Genomic DNA, 17,508 nt, shown 5'->3' with positions numbered 1-17,508 from the left:
TCCGGTTTGGTAACCATAACTACACGCATGACACCCATGCTTCTCATTGGTAGCTGCTCCGCTCAGTCCCGCCTAATGCGGTTTGTAATTGGACAGACAGTTCAGATACAACCTTCCTATAGGCTGGTGTTCTGCACTACCATTCGTTAAACGAATACGCTTCCTGTCTTTCTTCACACCTATTCACCCTGTGATTGGTTCGCAGTCAAGTTAGTCAAATTTTAACTTCCGGGTGTCGACTCGTTGCAAAATAGATCATTCCACTCTGCAGTCGTGGAAGTGTGCAGCCACTGAGATAAACCTGGAAAAATAGCGATAGGAAAAAAGTGAGTTACTTAATTTGGGAACATTATTTTGTTTTCATTCAGCACTTCTCCGTATACCTGTTGTTAACTTGGGTCTAATTTAGATACCGTTAGCTAGCTAGTCTGCGAGTCCACGAGTTACACAACCTGGATAACACTAGGAGCTAACTTAATAGCTAGTTGACATTCCCAGTTGGATGCATATGTCGTTTTCTTTAATTCTGACATTTCTTGCAAACATACTTAGCCTATATGTGGTGTGGCTTACAGTTGGAGGCTACACGTGACAGCTGCCTCTTAAAAAATGGGCAGATGTGTATATCCAAGGTTAAACGGGGTGATGATCATCTTGCAGTTTTTGCCCAGAACTATTTCTTTTACATTAATATCTGAGGTCTCAAACTTCTACATTTTCTATAAATGATCAATTTTAGAGTATGGTGTGTGTGTTTGCTGTTTTGTATGCTGATATTTTCCTGTATTGTCACTCAAACGTCTCATAACCTGTAACTCGAGTCCTCCTCTCTCCCTCCCTCCTCTGTGTTTGAAGTGATGCTGTCAGAAGTCCTGAAGGTACTGCGAGGAGCTGGTAAAGTGGGCTCTTCACTGGTCTCCACTCAAGGCGAGCTGCTCCGATTAATGGCCTGCAACTCCGCCCTGGGAGCAGGGGTCAAAGTTGCTCAGGATGTGGTAGAAGGACTGGTTGGCACATTTATGGGTGGCGGCAGTCAGGTGAATTTAACTGAAAAATAAGCAGAAAGTAAAAAATAACAAGTCATACATAAAAGGAGCCATTAATGTCACAATTAAAAAACAAATATACAAAACACTCTGTTCTTTGCTTGTCTTGAAAACAGCTGATTTAATCCCCATTAAATTTGTCAGCTGTGTAAATGGGTATGTGAGTTTAACACAGGTTGGATAAGAGTTTCTCATATTTTAGCTAAAGGTTGCTGCCTGCTTCAATCTGTGTGTAGTGGAAGAGGCAGACATATAGGTACTCACATTTTTTGTGAGACTGTTCACTGACGTTTCTGTATTCCCAAACCTTTTACTTCTGAAGGGGTAGATAAAAGTGCCAAACTCTTAACCTAACCTGAACCAGATTGTAAGCAAAAGTTCTAACCTATACAACATTTCATCTGACAGGCTAAAACTTGACATGTTATTGTATATTTTTTGTCTTGTTACCTGTAAATAATGACTTCAGTCACTCACTGATGCTCTTTTAAATGAGAGAGGGCTGCAAACCCACAATCTGAAAATTATAGCTACAAAAACTTGGATTACACTGCTCCCTAAACCGGCACTACAATAGTTCACTCAGCAATTTCTTTTTGTGTGTGTGCGTGTGTGTATGTTTGTGCAGCAGCAGTCAGTACAGGAGGATGTGTTTCCGGATGCAGAGGGCTGGGAGAATATGGACCCTGAAGAAGCAGCCAAATGGGCTGTGGGGTCTGATTTCCCCCCTGCTGAAGGGGAGCACAGCCAAACAGAAACGGGACCTGCAGCACAGATGCACACAGGTATTACTGAGTGTTTATCGAATATCGAAAATAGCATCCTTATGGCCTCCATACCACGTGGCGTGTATATTTCAGCCAGTTATTGGCCCTTAAGTCCTTAAGTATTGTATTTATTTTTTTTCTTCCCTCTGCATTAGGGGTACCTCCTAAATCAGGAATGGCAGGAAGTGGCGCAGGCTGGCCTGGGCAGGGTGCTCGCTTCCTTCACAACACCTCAGCCCTCCACCGGTACTACTTCCAGAGCAGGTCTCGCCACAACACTGTTGTGGCCAAGCTCACACCTGAGGACATCAAGAAAGCCCGGGAGGCAAAGCAGGCATTGGCCAAACCTGTCAAACAGAAGGTTGGTTTGAGGATGCCCGTGTGCAAATAGTCAGGTCCAAAAGGTTTTGAACAATGAAAAGTTTTGTAGTTTTGCCTCTGTACACCACCACAATGGAATTAAACCAAATGATAAGAGTGTGACTGTGCTGCAGATGTTCAGCTTTAATTCATTGGGTTTAATAAAAGTGTTATATAGTCCTGCACGATTACTTTAGTGGCTCCTAAAAATATTTTTATTTCATTGTCAGATAAGTAAAACTCTGCTTTTACAATCATGTTGTGTGACATTCCTGCTAATGTAAAAATCTTGGCATCAGTGGTCCTCATTTACCTAAACTGAATGCTTCTCTTAGAAGGCAAATTAAACAAATCCATTAAAAAATGGTACCAAAACAGAACACAAAATAAAATTAACAGGGCTCTGCCTTTATTTTTGCATTGTGTTCTGATCCTTTTCATTAACACTTCATTGCTTAACACTTCATCAAACCTAAAAGAAAAACTTAAATGTATTGAATGAACTGACCAGCTCAGCAATAACAAAAAGGCCTGAAACCCCCCAGAAGGTCAACGTCACATCATCTAACTAAGTTGAGGCACACCTCGACTCTTGTGGATGTATGCTTATCATCATCAAAGTCTACAGTCAAAAGATGCCTTGATGGATGGAAGTGCAGAGGGTTTATAATATGGTGCTGTCTGTGCTCTGATTAGATTCAACCGAATGTCTTGACCCAAAACAAACTGCAGAAGCTACCAAGAGTTTCTCGATGCAGATTGTTCAATGGCCATCTCATCCCAGTAGAACAGTGTTTCATTTATCAAATACAAAAATGAATTCATAGAGACCCGCAAACAAACAGCAACTGGATTCAGCTGCAATAAAGGCCCGGCAGAGCAAGTAAGGAAACACAGCATTTGGTGATGTCCATGGATTCTAAGCTTCAGGCAGTCGCGTACTGCAAAAAAATTTCATCCAAATATTCAAAAGAATCCATATATTCTGGATGGTCTTTATTATGTTTGGGCCTCTGAAAATGTGTGACTGTATCTAAAAGTGATGTGAATTCCTAAACGGTTAATGCAATTCTTTTGTTAAATACCTTGAATTAAAACTGAAAGTCTGCACTTCATATCAATGCATTGTTTGATTCATGTCATGTGGGAATGCAAACAGAATGCTTATGGAGCTAACTGTACACACACATGCAGACAGATACAATTAATAATATGGATTACTGTGGATGTATATCGTTATATTACTTTGAGTTCATACATTTCATCTTATTTGAGTGAATGAACAGATGGCCAAAACCCATAATATTTATCTAATGAGTTTCTGTACATATTCAGTCTTTTTGACTTTTAGTGTTCATCTAAATTCTATTTTAATAATGATTTCTTTATGTGTGTTCTGTGAAAGGTATATATTTTTTCTCTTCCACCCACATGTCATTGTTCCCAGAGTTCACGAGGTCTTTTTAGTCCTATTTCTGCAGTAAAGTGAGATGCTGGAAGAGTTGGAAAAGAGTCAGTCACCACTACAGATATTATTAATAACATTTTTTTTCATTCACATGTTTGACTTTCTGCAGCTGAGCGATCGTGCCAAAGAGAGAAAGGTGCCCGCCACAAGAATCAGCAGGCTGGTTAATTTCGGGGGTGAGAATAATCTGTTTTTGTTTACCTGCTCAGTTTGTCTCTGGGTTTCAAATTGACTCCAGGAGCCGTCGGACAAAGATGATCGCTCACTAAAATGTCTAAGCTGGGAAACCCAAGTTTATCAAGTGGTGACATAAGAATGACTTGAATCATAACTCAGTGACCATCTTTAGTCGTAAAGAAAAAAAAAAGGGGGGGGGGGCTTTGCTTAATAAATGCAATATGTTCCATGATGTCAGGTGTGGACAAAGACACAATTGAATGAATTTTTCTTACACCACAAAAATTGATTTTAAATGAAAATTTCAGAAAAAATGTTCAGTAAGTCGTCAGTACTTTGAAGATCTGGTGTTGAGTGTTTTCTTTTTTTCCTGTTTAAAAAAACAAAAAACAAACTTTTTGATTAGTTGACTTGTTGAGGCATGTGTGGTCCATTCTGCCATCACTACTGTTTAGTGATTTGACTGCTGATTGAAATGTCGGAGGCTCTTTTCTCCACTCAGAATCTGAAATTGTGCTTCATGTGAGGAATTTCCTGAATACTAATGTAACCTTGAGCCTATGGTGTGAAATCTACAAATCAATCCCATTATGAAGCCTTCAGTGTAAACCTAACAGTTCTGATGAGACACATTCAGTCACTTATGGATATTCTTGGAGTCTATTAACAATACTTTGGTAACTGTTGGTTATTAGCTTGCCACTGTTACAATAAAAATAAAATTCTTGCTTCTTAATCATCAGAAGTCAAGAAGAGTTAAAGGTGTGGTAAAATATGTGAGGTAGTGGAGTACACTTCCATCCTGCTACATAGCAGCAGCATCTGTGCGGGATTGGTGGTTTCCTCTAGCATGTCTTCAATGGCCCTGCAGTTAAAATTGCTCCTGTCCCTCTGCGGCAGGATTGGCGGTAGGGCTGGGAATTGGTGCCATTGCAGAAGTTGCAAAGCAGTCACTAGGAGGCAAACAAAAAGCAGGTAAAGATGTTTTACTGCTGTTCTCTCCTTCCATCCTGTAAACGAGCCTTCTGTCCTAGACTCTTGGCAGATTCAGCAGACAGATGGACGCCTGGTCAACCTTGAGTAGTTTCTAATGTGTCAATACCCGATAGGCCCAGGACAGGCTTTAGATCAGATATGCTAACAAGAATTTATAACGGCTTTAATATGTGTTAAATGAGCAGTGCTTGATGATGTAGCACTGCCTCAGCTTTTATGCTCCACTATCCACAGTTGTCTCAGTTTAAGGCCAGAGCTTATTTACATGCAGCAGTTTAAATGAAATAAATGACTTCTGTCATGCTATGATACTTTTAATATGTTGCACCTAATATTGTTACTAATACTGCTTCTGTTTACAGATGTAAGCTCCCTGCTAGACTCTCCCTTCCTGTCAGAGGCCAATGCTGAGAGAATAGTCAGCACTCTGTGTAAGGTCCGTGGAGCTGCTCTCAAGATAGGCCAGATGCTCAGCATACAAGGTACACGCTGTAACACGGGCTTCACGCAAAATGCTCTTTAGATGTCCTCACAGGATTTTTCTGACAGTGGCTTTTTCTCTTCAGACAACTCCTTTATCAACCCCCAACTGCAGAAGATCTTTGAGAGGGTCCGACAGAGTGCAGACTTCATGCCCACATGGCAGATGACTGTAAGCCCAAGACCTGTTACTGGCTCTTCAGCTATTTTCACACAGTTATTTCAATTCAGTGTTATTTGCAAAGATTGAAATGTAAACAACAGTCTCCTCAAGACTGTAAGGGAAAGACCTTATAATAATAGAGAGAAAACCCCAACAATAGGGCGACCCTACCATGAGCAAGTAGTTGGCGACAGTGGAAAGGACCCCCCCCCCCCCCCCCCCCCCCTTTTAAGTGGAAGAAACCTCTGGTAGAACCAGGCTCAGGAAGGGGCAGCCATCTGCCACGGCCAGTTTTATCTAATCTTAGAAGCAGGAAATTGTCAGAATATGATGTGTGAGGACCTAAGGTGCAACACAGGCAGGTGGCAGTTTTTAAAAAGGCGAGCCCTTTATTGAGCTGATAAAAATCTCATGAGGCAAAACACAAAACTAAGCCAAATGAAACTCACTAAGGAGCTGAGATGCTAGGGAACGAAGACCAGGAAACGGACTGCACCAGGGAAATGAACAGTACACTGATGAAGGACAGAGGGAGACAGATACTGTCTATAAGCAGGACGTTGATTAGGGGAAGTGGAGACACTTCCGGGCAGAAAATCATGAATAACAAGACAAGGGAAGTTAGACTGAACATAACGCACACGAGACAAGAGACTATCACAGTAAGACAGGAATCATCTTGTACAGAAACTGACTAACACATGCAGAGCGGACAAATATGGGGGGGGGGGGGGGGGGGGGGGGGGGGGGGGGGGGGGGGGGTTAACTGGGGAAACGAAGGGATCACAAAAAGATAATAATGAAATGTTCCAAAACCAATAAGAAGAGCCAGAATATAAGCAGACACTGCAAAGGTTATAATACATTGCTAAAGAAAACTCACAACAAAATACAAGAGAGCCAAATAAAACATAAGAGAATCTAAAAAAACAAAGAATAATATAGTCTAAAGAAATTACAAACACAAAACCAAGATTCTAAAAACCAACGATCCTAACAGAAACTGGAGGTCATCCAGGTCTTTACGCCTTTAAGACATTTCTGCAGTTTAACTAATTGTTGTGTGTAATCTGGCTTCATGGATAGATAGAGCTGGGTATCATCTATCTGCCTAGCAATGAAATGTATGCTGTGCCTTCTAATGATACTGCCTAAAGGAACCATGTACAATGTGAATAAAATCAGTCTTGGCACAGAACCCTGTGGAACTCCATAATTAACCACAGTGTGTGACGATAGCTGCCCATTTACATGAACAAACTGGAGATTATTACATAATTGTGATTCAAGCCACTGCAGCACATTCCTTTCCAGTAATTTCTGACAGCATCTAAACAAAGTGGCTTAATGTCTGAATGAGCATCCTGTTTGCCTTTCCATAACAGGATTCTTACTGGACGACAAGTAGTTCTATTTATACGTCACTTTGAATGCGCCACAAGTCTGAACCTCATCCTGACATGTATCCTGTCATGCATAGCGGGTGACACTGTTGCCTGTTAAATATCTTGTGCATCTCAGTTGCTCAGGTCTCTTAAAAACATGGTTGTTTTTGAGCCTATAACCACTCCTGCATTGTGGCTGGTTTACCCTCTACAGCATCTACTTCTTTAACTCTCCATAGGCACTTATAAATGGATTTCAAACAATACCCATCCATCCGTTTCCTTAACCACTTATGCAATTCAGGGTTGTAGGAGGCTGGAGCCTATCCTAGTCTACTAGTCTATTACAGGTCTAACACAGAAAGACGGGCAATTATTTGGATGCAGCATCTTGTTATGGAACTGGATTTACAACTACTTCAGCTATGTATTCATTGCTTTTATTTTCTGAGGATTTCATATAGTTTTCACCTACTATGCAAAAAGATTAATGTGTAGACACTACAGCACCAGTTTGGCCTTTTATTTTCTTATCATAAAAGGCCATTTGGATATTTTGTAAATGCCTATATTGTTGTAATAAAAAGTTGAGCTTTTCAGGAAGCCCTATGTACAAATATCTCTACAGTAAGAACATTATTCACTACACTTTTTGGTGTTTTGATGAGTGTTATTGGGAAGAATTGTGCGCTGTCCTTCATGTCGGATCAGTGCTGTTGTAGCAGCACGTGGTTGCCAAACACCTTATTTAAGCCTTTTTCTTACATGTGCTATAGCTCGGGATCTTTAGCATTACCCAGTGTGATGTATGACAGTGCTGCAATCTGTGTTTCTGACTGTATAGAAAGTTCTGGAGGAGGATCTGGGGCCAGGCTGGCGAGAAAAGCTCTCATCCTTTGAGGACAAACCATTCGCTGCAGCTTCTATTGGCCAAGTCCACCACGGGGTTTTAAAAGATGGTAGAGAAATCGCCATGAAGATCCAGGTAGGAGCTTATCGACACACTTGCGCAGTCTGTGTTTCACTCTCTGCATTGGACTCGACTGTCTGTTTGTCTCTTATTCTTCTCAGTACCCTGGTGTGGCAGAGAGCATCCGCAGCGACATAGACAACCTGATGGCAGTACTGAAAATGAGCGTGGTTCTGCCAGAAGGTAACAACTACAGGACTCTGTAGTGTCCTTTTTTGTGTCTGACTTTCCTCAGAGCAGATTCAAAATCAGCAAGATGTATTTAGTCAATAAGAAATTCTGATTTTTATTCATCTATTTAGTTATTTATTTATTTGTAATCTTAAAACAACTGTACATTGCAAGTTTTTATACTATGACTTTCACCCATGTGTAAATTATAACCAGTGTCTCCACAAGGTGGTGCTATAGATGCAGGTCAAACTAGCTTTTTATCCAAGAGAGGCTTGTTTCAGACAGTAATAATTCTTTCATTATTAATAAAGAATTTGCATATTTATTTATTAATTGCCTAAAATAATAAGTAATTAGTTTGTTTATGTAGTTTATGTGGTTTTCATCTGACCTGTTTGAGGGCTTTCCACAAACCTTTTCAAAGTTATGTTGTTTAAGTGATTGCTGACACAGTTATTATAGGTGCATAATGGCTTGTAGTAGCTGCGGAGCATAATTGGTGCAACCAGTTGAGTGACCACGCTGGATTTTAAGCTTTTATTTTATTAACTCACAGTGGAGTGATGACAGAATATGTGATGGGAGAAAATAATTAGATCCCTGGGGACAACTGTCCATGTCAGAGTAAAAGTGCTTATTTTTGTCAGTTGCGCTCTCGTCACACTTTAATGCCAGATCAAATGAATAACTTAACATGAGCACAGCTCCATCTGTGGCAGGTCTTTTTTTGCTCCCTGCTATTTTTTTCTTAAGACTTCTTCTTCAGTTAGTAGATATCCCACTCAAAAACCTTTGCAGCAAACAGGATGAGTTTTATGGCTCAGTGTTTTTATTTTTTTCAGCAATCTGCAGAAATAATCTGTAAAGCCATGCACATCCTAGAGTTCAATAGAATGGTTGCTAGATCAGAAAATGTCAGATGTAAAAACAAATTGATCCACACACCGAGAAGTCAGGAAGGGAATTACACGGCTAATAAAAATAAAATCTGTAAATGAGAGCTGTTTGCTGCGCGGAGCAAGCTCTTCGCATTTCATCCAGTGGCAGCAACACTTGCTAAAGCAAGTAGCTTTTTTGTGACTGTAGTTTGCTTTGTGCAGCTACAGTTGTTTATTTTCTTTGTGGTAACTGTACGCATTGCACTCTTTCACCAAACATCTCTCTTCATTTCTCACCCATGTTTGCACTGCAGCTCCGTTCCTCCCCTGAGCTTTCACACTGACACTCATATTGCATGTTAGGCACACATCTGGCTCTTTGGGGATCCTTTTCAATTTTGTCAGACACTTACAAAGACAATCGTAGCTTGTTGGTGGCAAATACTCACATTTTAGCTCTGACACAGACTATTGCCCTGTGGGATTACTCGCTCCCTTTTGGATTAATTCATTTTTGTCCCAATTAACACTCTAAATAAAAAAATATGGTAACCCAAGGCTTAGCTTGAATAATGCCTGGATTTTTCTTTTACCTATAGCCCACCAGTATACCAAAATACACTTTTAATGCAATGCCTACAACCTGATGTTGATTTTTTTCTGTGTTCTCCCTGCTACATACTCATGCAGTATATGAATTATATTTAGACAGAAGCTACCCTGCTCTGTTAGAAGATGACATGGTCTGTGTGTTTTCTTTGCACCATTTATTTTTCCACAGGTCTGTTTGCAGACAACAGCTTGGAGGTTCTACAGAGAGAACTGGCATGGGAGTGTGACTATAAGAGGGAAGCACAGTGTGCCAAGAAGTTCAGGTAGGTTTCTGTTGAACCCAGGCCGGTGTTGTGCTGCTGTGTATCGTTTGAGCTACACTGAAGTTAACCTAAGCTGTCTGGGTACACATCTAGCTGATGTATTGTGTTTTTTTATAATGTACAGTATACCAGTAGAGGAGCCAGATTATATATTTCAAGTGTAATTAGTAAATCAAGCATCACATGTAGCATTTCTTGGTAATCTTTACTTAATTATAATGCAGGCAGTTAAGGTATAGTTAATTTTAACTGTCTTTGCATGTGATTTGCCATTGGTTTTGCATATTTTGGTTTTGCATATTTTCAATTTTGCAAATATATCATTAAGGTTTTTTTTGTTTTTTGTTTTTTTTCTTGCTCTCTCTCGTACCTCGGCCTTTAGATCACTGCTGGAGGGGGATGAGTTTTTCCAAGTCCCCGAGGTGATTGATGAGCTGTCAGGCCAGAGGGTGCTCGCCATGGAACTGGTGCAGGGCGTCCCACTGGACATGTGCGTAGAGCTGGACCAGGAGACCAGGAACCAGGTGTGTTTTACTTCAGCAGTCAGGTGAATTTCATTCATTTGTCAGATGTCTAGGTGCTAGGGTTTGAACTGCGCTGGAATACAAGGGGATGTTATTGTGGTGGTGATGCTCAGCTGGGTTAAAAAGAAAGGAAGAAAAGAAAATCACATTAAAATGCTTCAGTTTAAAATATGCATAGTGAAGTAAAGGTCATCCAGTTTTACAGAAGACTCAGTGAAAATCATCCACGGGGCTGTCCTGGGCTGGGAAGCCTGCAATTAGAGGTCCATGACAGTCTGGAGCTCTAATTGTAGGAACCAATTAGAGCTGAAAGCCTCTGATGAGCAGGAGCAGATCGGATAGCTCTGCCCCCATACGAGGCTTTTGTTAAAGACTTACCCTGTCGCCAAGTCTAAATTTAAATATGCGAGGTCTTCACCTTCCATTCGTAATTGGTAACAAAATTTAAAGCAATTTAATCATAAGTTTTGACATGTGTTGTACTCCGACAAGTGCAGATTCATATAAATCTCTCAGAACAAAATGACTTGGTGGTAAATTATTCAGCAGCACCTACAGTGCAGTGTGGAAGTGATACTCTGTGTCACTGTGGAAATATGTGTTTCAGAGCTGAGATAAGGCAACAAATTTTAGACAGAGTGGACACAGTGTGGCAGGGAATCACAGCACCATGAGAAGGCTACACAGGATAGGATCCAAAAGGTGGAAGGAAATGTCACATTGTTAAATGACAGCATGATGGTGAACACAAGCCTCTTCTCTCCACTTCAGATCTGTTCCAGCATCCTGCAGCTGTGTCTCAGGGAGCTGTTTGAGTTCAGATTCATGCAGACGGATCCAAACTGGGCCAACTTCTTCTACAACTCAGACACCAACAAGGTGGGGCAGTCATGCCATGTTTAAACCAATGTTAATAGAGATGTCAAATACAGCAGATTCATTTCACTCTTGTCTTTAGGTTGTTCTTTTGGATTTTGGAGCGTGCAGAAGTTACCCAGAATCCTTCACAGACGACTACATACAGGTATGATAAATCTGCCCACAGTCAACCTCGCAACATGATTTATGCATCAAGGTTTCTCTCAATAATTTAACGTTGGAGCCTTTGGTTAAATTTTGTGTCAGCCAAGGCAAAAAAAAAAAAGAGATTATGAACAGTCGCATGCATGTGCACACATTCAGCCTGAAAGTGGAGCTCTGTAAATAAACAAGATTGTGTTGTGTGCTCAGGTGATTTATGCAGCTTCTGTTGGTGATCGAGCCACCGTTCTTTCCAAATCCAAGGACCTGAAATTCCTGACGGGCTTTGAGGCCAAGGTAGTTTTATTTTAGTCGCTGCTGCTGCTTATTTTTGGTACGCTTTATCTGTTTTTGTCTCTTTTGTGTTCTCAGTTTGTTTGCATTCAGCACTGTTTCACTGCAGCGCACAGCCCTTATGCTCTTACCCCGTTTCACTATGTGTTTACTAAAGAAGTCTCCCTTTTGTTTTCAGTAGATGAATGCAATATGATGCTTACCTGATTTATAACTTTGACTCATTTCAAGTTAAAGGGTCTCTTGTCATGCACCTGAGGACTGCTTGCAGAGTTGCTGCTCTGTGGAAGTCCAGTTCTAAGCATTTAAGGTTGCCCTTCTGCTATTTCATCTCTTCCGTATCAAACTGCTAATGACAGTCATTTCTCTGGTTACAACCCAGAGACCAAGCAGGAGGAGTCCACAGTGTTGTAGCCCAAAGGCAGCGCTTCAGGTCAGGAGCGTGGGAGGAAATTAAGCAGAAAAAACCTAAGCTGTTGTTTGCTGGCAAACAGCAACCTGGAATAATAGGAGTTTTGTGGTCACACGATTGGAATCTTTACTCACCTGATTTGACTCCGTGCTCCTCGGTCCCCCTCAAGTTGAAGCATCATTGTTTTGACACGCTTGAGCAGATGTTGCAAAGGGAAACAGTGGATTTTACACACAGTCTTAAAATTACAGCTGCAATAAAAGCAGATCAGAGGTGCACAAGAAGAAGATCTTGAAGAGGAGAAACTACTTTCATGGCCACAGGTGTATAAGGTCAAGCACCAGTGCACAAAGCAGGTCCTTAAAGACACAGATGAGTGAGTTTGGTGTGGAAGAACCTGACTGGCTTGACCTCAACCCGATAGATATTGAAGACTGTTAGCCAGGTCTTCTTGTCCAACATCCATGTCTGATCTCACAAATGTGCTTCTGGAAGAATGGTCAAAAATTCCCATAAGCACACTTTTAATTGTGGAATATGGCTTATTAAACCCTATGGATTTATAATGAGATGTCTCTCAAGTTCATATGCGTGTGAAGGCAGACAAGCAAGTACTTTTGGCGTGTATCAGCCTATGTGTGCTATTAAAGTGTCATTTATTATATGAAATATGACTCAGTTAAAGAAAACACATGTAATTATATATACAGTCCAAGATATCATGCATACTTAATGCTCTGACATTAACATGCCTGCTGTAATTCTTCTTCCTGCTCCACGACAGGCCTTCGCAGATGCTCACGTGGAAGCGGTGATGATTCTCGGTGAAGCCTTCGCATCCTCCGAGCCCTTCGACTTTGGCACTCAGAGCACTACTCAGCGCATTCAGAGCCTCATCCCGGTCATGCTCCGCCACCGCCTCACCCCTCCACCTGAGGAGACCTACTCCCTCCACCGCAAGATGGCCGGCTCCTTCCTCATCTGCTCCAAGCTGAACGCGAAAATACCGTGCAAGGACATGTTCCTCGATGTGTACCACGCCTACATGCAGCGTAGGCCGGCCGGGCATGCAGCGCAGGCTAGGGCTTAGCAGTTCTGAGACAAGTTTCTTAATTTGCCTTTCTCAGTGGCTCAGGAGTACAGAGACAGAAAAGAGTCACACTTAACTCCACAAGTGGAGCCACTGGATTGGACGTACACCATGTCAGTAACAACAGACTTTGCCAGCGTGCTCTAAGAAGGACCACGAATGACTTTTGCTGCTACACGTCACTCACATCAGTGTGAGGATGTTGTTAAGGATGTCCAAACACAACATTTTGGTGTGACCTTTACTTTTATGTACAGATAGAAATTAAACAATGAACTGATCACAGAGAAGTGCAGGCTTTCTGATTAGATTTTGTAAAAATAAACACACAAAGCAAGGAGAGCTGCATGTTCTGTTTGTCCTCTCAGCTTCAGCCGGGTTTGCCTGCGAGCTCCACCTTATTTTAAAGTGGAGCGAGTATCTTCTATCTTGGGGGGTGATGATACTGCCCCTGCACTGAATCACAGATGCTGCCAACTGCCGAGTCCTGTTTTTATAGAAGGCATTTTGTGCTTGCTGATGAGTTGGTGAATAAAGCTTTCACCTAAATGTGATGGCTGCCAGCCGAGATGACCAGATTATCAGATTAATTAGAGAAGACAGTCTAATGGACCCTACAAAATAATGGCCCTGCATTATAAAGTGCACTTGGCATAAAACTCCATAACACGAAGTACCGTCAGCTCTTTTTCATGCTTATTTATTGCAAATACCTGTACTGTATCTTTAGAAGGCAGTGTGCTGTGCATGTTTTACTTTTGTAATGAAATAAAATGTGAAACAGTATTTTGTTTGTGTGTTTGTCACAAAGTGAGCTTTACTGGCAGGTGTCTACAAACAAATGATTCTTCCACACCCTATTGATCTTTCCGTTTCACATTTAGACCTGTTTTGGGAAATGTCAGTGACCAGAGGCCATGTTTGACCTCACCGTTTTCCTGCAATGGTCTTGTATTGACAGTTACGCGTAATAATAGTAGTTGAGCTGAAATAATGTTAGATATGAGCTAATGGTGGCATTGATGGAGCTGTGTTTTCCAGGAACTATTTTCGTTCCAAGGCAGCGCTGCCAGTTTAGTCTGCGACCAAGCCATTAGAGCACTACGCAGCTGCCTGCAAGGCTCTCACACAATCATGGGAGCAGAAGTATTGGGCCTTCACTGGCATTATAAAAACCTGATGGAGAGAGAGAGATTGGGGAAGGGGCTTTAACTGAGTCCTTCCACTGAGCGCCGCGACGTCCTGCACAGTACAGCTGCCGAGCTGCTCCTACAGCGAGGTCGGCTCGTTCCTGCACTCTGCATTGGAATCAAGTTTATTTTCCTGAGTCTTGGAAATGGGCCGCTGCACATGTACAGAGAAGAAAAAGCACATTCTTCTCTTGTAGTTTCACGCAATGGAAAGTTAAAGTGCTTCTCTGCGTGTAAGAAGCAGCTGGCTTCAGTTTATTGGCGCAGAGTTAGCCTTTTTTTTTTTTTCTTGGTCTCAGACCTTTCACTGAGGCTCAACATTGGACCGGTGTGAGGTGATTTCTACCAGAACCAACCCGTTTATGTAGTGTTAAATGTGGTGCGTATGCGAAAACGTATCGTCATTGAAGGTGTCACTGTTTACATTTTGTTTGTGTGTAGAGACAAAAAGAGTGAGTAGTAGTTTTGGTGAAAAATGTGACCATGATGGAAGCAGTCTCAAACTTTCTCCTCTCCAACATTAAGTAGGATGTAATATATGATTCACTTATAAAATACCCACCAACATATATAATAGTCAGAATTACTGCCACCTTTGTCACTAGTTTTAATCAGACCAGTTTTAATTAGGCTATTGCAGACTTACTGGTATGTTTTTCTTCTAGAATATGATGTTGAAAATGGTTTTTGACAAGCTCCAGCGACATGTTTGTATATAGTCTGAGCACTGTTTGCAGCACAGTATTCATCACAGCTGTGTGTGATGTAGTTTGTGAAGTATATCGCCAGAAAAATACACGCTTAACACTTGCAAACACCGGCTGCCACTCTTGTCAGCTGAGAACAGGAAACTGAGGGTACAATTCCCACAAGCTCACCAAAACTGGACAAAAAAAGCTTGGAAAAAATCGCCTGGTCTGATGAGTCTCTGTTTCTGTTGTGACATTTAGATTATAGGCTCCATGTCCAGGATCATTCCTTTGTGGCTACAGTGTACCCATCTTCTAATGGCTGCTTCCAGCATGATCCCGCACCTTGTCACAAAGTTTAAATCATCTAAAACTGGTTTCTTGAAACTGACAGTCAGTTTAATCTGTCATTTTAGTCACCAGATCTCAATCCAACAGTGCACCATTGAGAGTGAGAGCTTCCAGCTGACAAATATGCAGCAACTGTGTGATGCTGTCATGTCAATATGGACCAACATCTGTGAACATCGTAAAGGGCTAACATCTGTTTTCACGACTTTGTTGAATCTGTGCTACAAAAAATGAAAGAAGTTCTGAAGAAAGGTCTGATCTGGTACTAGGAAAGTGTAACTAATAAAGCAGCCATGCGTTCAGTATGGACTTTTTAACATTTAATAATCGACGAACTTTCTACATCATTGCTTCACAATATGTAAAATACTGTGTTCTTAAAAATCTTTGAAAAGAAAGTGCTTGTAATCTTGGAGAAATTCAGTGTTAGAGGGCATAATTTAACTATATTTGCAAATTATAGTTAAAATTTTGTGCCTTGCTAAAATGGGTGGGTGTCCTCTTAGGGCGGAGGTATCAAACTTGTGAGCCACATACAGCCCACTTTGATGTTAAGTGGGCCGAACCAGCAAACCTCCCCCTTCTGTCAGTGTAAAGTAATTTAACTAAACATTTAATTGCATTTAATACAAGAAAAAGAAGTGTAATTTCAACAGTGGGTATCAGTCGTTGTACATGAAAAAGAAATGCAGTTGTAGTAAATGAAAGACATCTGTCAGAACAAATAAACACATTTGTAAAATGACAGAAAAACGTTCTGGTAGCTCACTGCCGAGACATAATTCACATTCATTCACTGACAATGAAGCTAAAAGTGGGCTGGACTGGAGTCTTTGTCGGCCGATACTGGCCCCCGAGCCTTATGTTTGACACCTGTGTTTTAGGGAGGCACGGGGACTTTCTTAAAACAGGGCTATAGTAAACCGTGAATCACAGCAGGTTAGATGCCGCACGGTGGCGCAGTAGAGCAACAGAACCACAACGCTGTGCTTTTTTTTTCTTTTCTGGAAAACATCAATGGGAAGAGTAGATTTGCATGTCCGGCTGTCTGTGCCAATGGGCGCACTGGGAAGGCTGGGTTAGCGGGTGGAGCCGGGGGAAGCAGCCCAGTAAGTGCACAGTCAACAACCAAAGCATCCGAGATTACTACACCGATTCCACCGAAATCAGCCCCCCCTCCCGAAACCCCGAGTCGGTGCCTTTTTAGGAAAATATCGCTTTGATCGCACGAATAAGACAGACTCCCTGCTTTTTAAATTTTTTTAAAAAAAAATTGTGCCTGCGTGTTTATGTGTGTGTAGGCTACGCCGACCAGGTTGGTTTGCGGCTCCACGTCGCCTCCACTCCATCGCTTTGGTAGTGCGGATGAAGAGGGGATTTTTGTGAAATTACACAATCTTCTCGTACAGGGCTAATTTATTTGTGTCCGGGGTCCTGGATTTACACAGAGGAGGAGGAGCGGGGAGCCGATCATCCGTCGTTCTCTTGGGTGAGTTCACTGGATTCGCGTCCAATCTGGCATCCCGATTTACTGACACTTCCAGCCTTATTTAGCAATCCGGTAATGTCTCCATAACGACTGGACCCACAACCAAGAATGGAGCCATCCACTCAGCGTGTGTTTAAATTCTTGATGTAAATAGTTTGGGAGCTGATTTAATGTTTCATTGGAAGTGCACCGCTCTGATATGGACCTCGCCAGCGGGCCCATATATGTGAAATGAATGAAATGTGGCAGCCTCGGTCTTTATGATAACAGCTCACAGCTGTGATCCATCACCAAAGACCACAACTACACTGTGCCTGGACTCTGATCGACTCTTTCACCCCAACTGCGTGCACACAGGTTGTCTAATTGTGCAGGAGTCTCCAGATAATGCTCTAAAAATTTAAGAAAAACTCCAACTTTATTGTTGTATTGATGATCTATAGGTGTTATAACCACCCTATTACAGTATTTGAGGTCTGGAAATCAGCTTTATTTGATCTTTAGTGGCACGATGAATGAGATAATGTGTTATTGATTGAACTGAAAGTAGTAGTAACTTATTGGTTCATGGGGTTGTTTTAGTTTTAGCCAACATCAGCTTGTGTGCAGAGGCCAATATTTCCATGCATCTCCAAGATTTTCTGCATTATCTCTCCATTGCATCACGCCATGTGGGGAATCGTGCCTTTTGGGCGTGTTTGCATCATTTT

General features: G+C 41.6%; 2 protein-coding genes across 3 annotated transcripts in view; both read left to right on the top strand.

Annotated features, from left to right (window-relative positions):
• The first annotated feature begins 191 nt into the window (after positions 1 to 191).
• coq8b (coenzyme Q8B) lies at positions 192 to 13,865 on the top strand. Of its 2 annotated transcripts, none has more exons than XM_085131558.1 (16): positions 192 to 326; positions 856 to 1,037; positions 1,678 to 1,831; positions 1,969 to 2,174; positions 3,751 to 3,817; positions 4,719 to 4,793; positions 5,177 to 5,296; positions 5,381 to 5,466; positions 7,687 to 7,827; positions 7,914 to 7,995; positions 9,646 to 9,739; positions 10,122 to 10,263; positions 11,035 to 11,142; positions 11,222 to 11,287; positions 11,494 to 11,580; positions 12,774 to 13,865. In XM_085131558.1, coding segments are annotated over exons 1-16 (1,917 nt in total). In that variant the 5' UTR covers positions 192 to 325; the 3' UTR covers positions 13,080 to 13,865. The 2 variants fall into 2 exon arrangements, with proteins under 2 accessions (XP_084987684.1, XP_084987683.1); XM_085131557.1 differs by having other exon boundaries at positions 1,675 to 1,831.
• A 2,456-nt stretch (positions 13,866 to 16,321) lies between these two features.
• Positions 16,322 to 17,508, top strand: part of numbl (NUMB like endocytic adaptor protein) — a 66,191-nt gene continuing 65,004 nt past the window's right edge. The window contains exon 1 of the mRNA XM_085131552.1: positions 16,322 to 16,798. The gene's annotated coding sequence lies outside the window, so the exon portion shown is untranslated. The remainder of the gene's footprint in view (positions 16,799 to 17,508) is intronic.

Source organism: Neolamprologus multifasciatus, chromosome 14, assembly GCF_963576455.1.
Source record: "Neolamprologus multifasciatus chromosome 14, fNeoMul1.2, whole genome shotgun sequence".
NCBI lineage: Eukaryota > Metazoa > Chordata > Actinopteri > Cichliformes > Cichlidae > Neolamprologus > Neolamprologus multifasciatus.
This window is presented reverse-complemented; position numbering and strand designations above follow the sequence as displayed.

Bases quoted from the DNA above. Each gene is read 5' to 3' on its own strand.
- coq8b (XM_085131557.1), top strand. The intron at 2,175-3,750 runs GTTGGTTTGAGG...GACTTTCTGCAG, and splicing joins CCAAACCTGTCAAACAGAAG to CTGAGCGATCGTGCCAAAGA. The intron at 9,740-10,121 runs GTAGGTTTCTGT...CTCGGCCTTTAG, and splicing joins CAGTGTGCCAAGAAGTTCAG to ATCACTGCTGGAGGGGGATG.